The sequence below is a fragment of the Poromitra crassiceps genome, assembly GCF_964638095.1.
Source record: "Poromitra crassiceps genome assembly, chromosome: 11".
NCBI lineage: Eukaryota > Metazoa > Chordata > Actinopteri > Beryciformes > Melamphaidae > Poromitra > Poromitra crassiceps.
The window spans coordinates 42,761,926-42,765,331 of NC_139643.1; the positions used below are offsets into that span (position 1 = coordinate 42,761,926).

General features: G+C 49.7%; 1 protein-coding gene across 1 annotated transcript in view; it reads left to right on the top strand.

The window, feature by feature from the left end:
- Positions 1–3,024, top strand: part of LOC310785596 (ankyrin repeat and IBR domain-containing protein 1-like) — a 23,068-nt gene extending 20,044 nt beyond the window's left edge. Inside the window, exons 19-20 of the mRNA XM_083646722.1 lie at positions 205–328; positions 1,363–3,024. Of these exons, the coding sequence (XP_083502848.1) occupies positions 205–328; positions 1,363–2,861 (1,623 nt within the window). The 3' untranslated portion in view covers positions 2,862–3,024. The remainder of the gene's footprint in view (positions 1–204; positions 329–1,362) is intronic.
- The last annotated feature ends 382 nt before the right edge of the window (positions 3,025–3,406 follow it).

The following is a 3,406-nucleotide window of genomic DNA, read 5'->3' on the forward strand; positions in this document are numbered from 1 at the left end:
ACAGGTAATGCACAGAGATCTGTTCTCATCGCCACCTACTGAAAGAAAACGCACACAGTCTCTCCTGCCTGCATGGGCTGAATCCTGTTTTTGTTTGCTAGATCGGTGCTGTAGGCATGCACCTGTTAGGGACACAAAATCCACTCTTGACTCTTAGTGAGCCTGTTGTTTTTCTCATAACTTTACGTAAATGATCTATTGCAGGAGTATGCTGACATCCAGTACCGCCGAAGACACAGGCCGCGGCGCAGGGGAGACATGCTGAGTCTGCACAGCCTAAGAAGCAACAGCAACACACCAGAGACCAGCAGAAGGAGTGACAACACAGGTCTAGTTTACACATACGCCCTTTCGGAATCGGTCTCTATGACAGAAATAGTAGACTATTTAATGTTTTCGCCTTTTTTTCCCCCCGAATTCTCAACTGTTAATTTGATTCACTATATAGTCCACTGTAAAATACCCACAATGCACAGCGATTTCTAGTGAACAGCGAATGTACCCTACATTTTCACCGGTATATCGCAATGCAATGCGGCCGTCTTTACCGAAAGAGAAGAAGATGGTTAATTTGATCGTTCCCCATATAGTTCACTATGATCAACACTACATGGGGAATAGTGAGTGAGAGAATGAGTGAGTGAACCATTCCGAACACAGCGATAGTGTTTATAACGTGTGTAACAATCGTTTATATGGAGACTTTCATTCTAAAATTAGATATCAATTAGATATTAGACATATGATTAGTAGCACAAATAATAATAAAATACTCAATTTAGAACATCGGTCCTCACTCAGATCCCTTTAGTCCTCAGGTCATGTAAGGTACAGTCCCCCCCAAATGTATATGTAGCATTTAGGAAATTAACTCACTGTGATTTACCATAACATACCTATAACAATATATATTTGGACAAACTGCATCATAGTCAAGCATTATACATGTTTCCATGTATACATTTGTATCTGTCAACAAATATTTAAAAAAATAGTCTAGTCCAAGCTGTCCATCAGCACTACACAGAAATCAGAAACTAAAAGGGAGGGGCTGTCTGCAATAGGCTAATTAACAAATATTACAAATTAAATAACGGTATCATGCCACAAGGGAGAAGTGCGCGTACATAATAATACAAATAAAATAAAAAGTCACGAAGATTGTGATGTTTTACAAATTATTTGGCGGCCCCACGTGCAATACCTTCGCGGCCCACCAGTGTGCCCCGGCCCACAGGTTGGGAATACTTAATCGAAACACATAAAGGGCAGTGATCAGTGGGCTGAAGTGGGCATCAAGTTACACACAAACGGTCCCTTTTCTGTTGGTGTATATGTCTAAATTTGACATTTGTGTTTCAGAAGGCCCAGAGAGGAGTGAGGGCCGGAGACGAGCGCTGGGTTCCCTGGACGAGGACGACCCCAACATCCTGCTGGCCATCCAGCTGTCCCTCCAGGAGTCCCGCAGGGAGAGAGGCCTGGAGGGAGGCCTGGAGGGGCGGCCGGAGCTGGAGAGAGGCTTAGACAGAGGACAGGAGAGGCGGCCGGGTCCCCCAGCAGACCTAGGTGGGGTTGCCTCACACTCCCCAAACACAGACCGTCATCTGGGAGCCAGACGCTCCTCCTTTCCACCCTCTCTCCTGGAGCCTCCCCGCCCTCCCACCAGGACAGACTCCACCCCCCAGCCTCCCGCCTCTCACCCCATCCCTCTCCCGCCGCCTCCCCCCTGCCTCAGTGCAGAGCTGCTGGAGCTGGGCCACAGCCTTATGAAACTGGGGAATATAACCACTCCTTATGAGCTAGACACACACACCTACGGCACACACACACAGGACCAGCCATGCTCACACCACACATACAACCATAGCACGCTCACTGCTCCTTACCCCATGGAACCTAATTACAGCGAGCGCAGCCATAGACAAGATCAGAATGCACTGACCGCTGCTTATTTGCTCGACCATATCGCTATCAGTCAGAGCTCAGATCCTAGCAAAGAGCCGAGTCACTGCCACTCAAATCCTTATTTGGCCGAGGCTGAACATGCTGGCTCCTACGCACTTGAACACACCCCAAATCCTGCCCATCCTAGTTCATATAATCGGGAACATGCGACCACTTGTGAAAGCACCCCAAACCCAGACAGCTCTTACAACCCTCACCCAGAACATCCTAGCTCTTACCCCCCGGAGCGTCCTGCCCCCTATGTTCTCGAACGTACCCCCAAGGCAGCCCCCCAGCCCCCTGCCCAGTTGTGCCTCCCTTCTCCGGAACTTGAGCCAGAGCTCATGCTTTCACCGGTGATCCCCCCGGGGGGCGCTTTCACCCCGAGTGACCCTCAGAGACTGGAGCCCCTAGACCCCGTGGCCAGCGCCCAGCTGCTGGACAACATCATGGCCTGGTTTAGCAATAACATCAACCCCCAGAACAACCCCCAGAGCCTCGCCCTCGTCCCCTCTCCGCCCACCACAGAAACAGAGTCCTCCCCTGACACGGTCACTGAGACCGGGTCAGAGAGCCAGACCTCCAGGGAGGTCACCCCTGCCCCGGCCCGGCAGCCCCCGGAGGGCGAGCCCGAGGCGGGGAGAGGAGCGGCCGGTCCCAACCGGGAGCTGTCGAGGCCCAACACTCTGGAGCTGGAACACCGGGCGGCGGCTGCTGAGGAGGGTGTGGACATCGGGTGTGTGGCAGACGTGTCGCCGGACGAAGCGGACACACACCCGTGCTCACACTCCCAATGCGAAGACGGCCCCACCGCCGCGCTCACGGTCCCGGCTGGAGAGATGGACTTAGACCTCGCCACTGAGTTAGAAGAGGACCAATCGCCTGAGGAGTGGGAGGAGCAAGTACACTTAGTGTGACAGAGACCGAACAAGAAGGTTGAAACATAGAGAAATGAATATGAGAATCGAATGGCTTAATATGATGCAGGGACGAACGTGAAAAAGGAAAGATGAAGACATTTTGGGCAAACTGTAAAGTAGCACTGCTAGATTTAGAGATGGAATAAGAAACAAATATATAAGATGGAATAGTGAAGCTTCATTTGAAGATCTAGTTCTTGGGGCTTGTGTGTTTACTGTATGTATTATACTGTATCTAGACAGGACATAAAGCCCTGAGGGCTTCGTCCAGTAAAGATGATGTCATAAGCAGTGTGAAATTAAAAAAAAAAAAGTGCTTTTGTCTGCTGTAGAAACAGACAAACTATTCTTTGACATTCAAAACAAAACGAGTGTTCATAAGTGAACGCGTCAATGGGAAAAGCTACTGATATCATCGTATACATGTGGTACTGAATAGGTTTGTACTTTTGTTCCACTGCCTCTCCTGTGTTTGAGTTTGTCTTCTGGGTTTTTAAAGGGCAAAGCTTTGGTGCTGATCACGCTGAATTTCCAAACTTGCC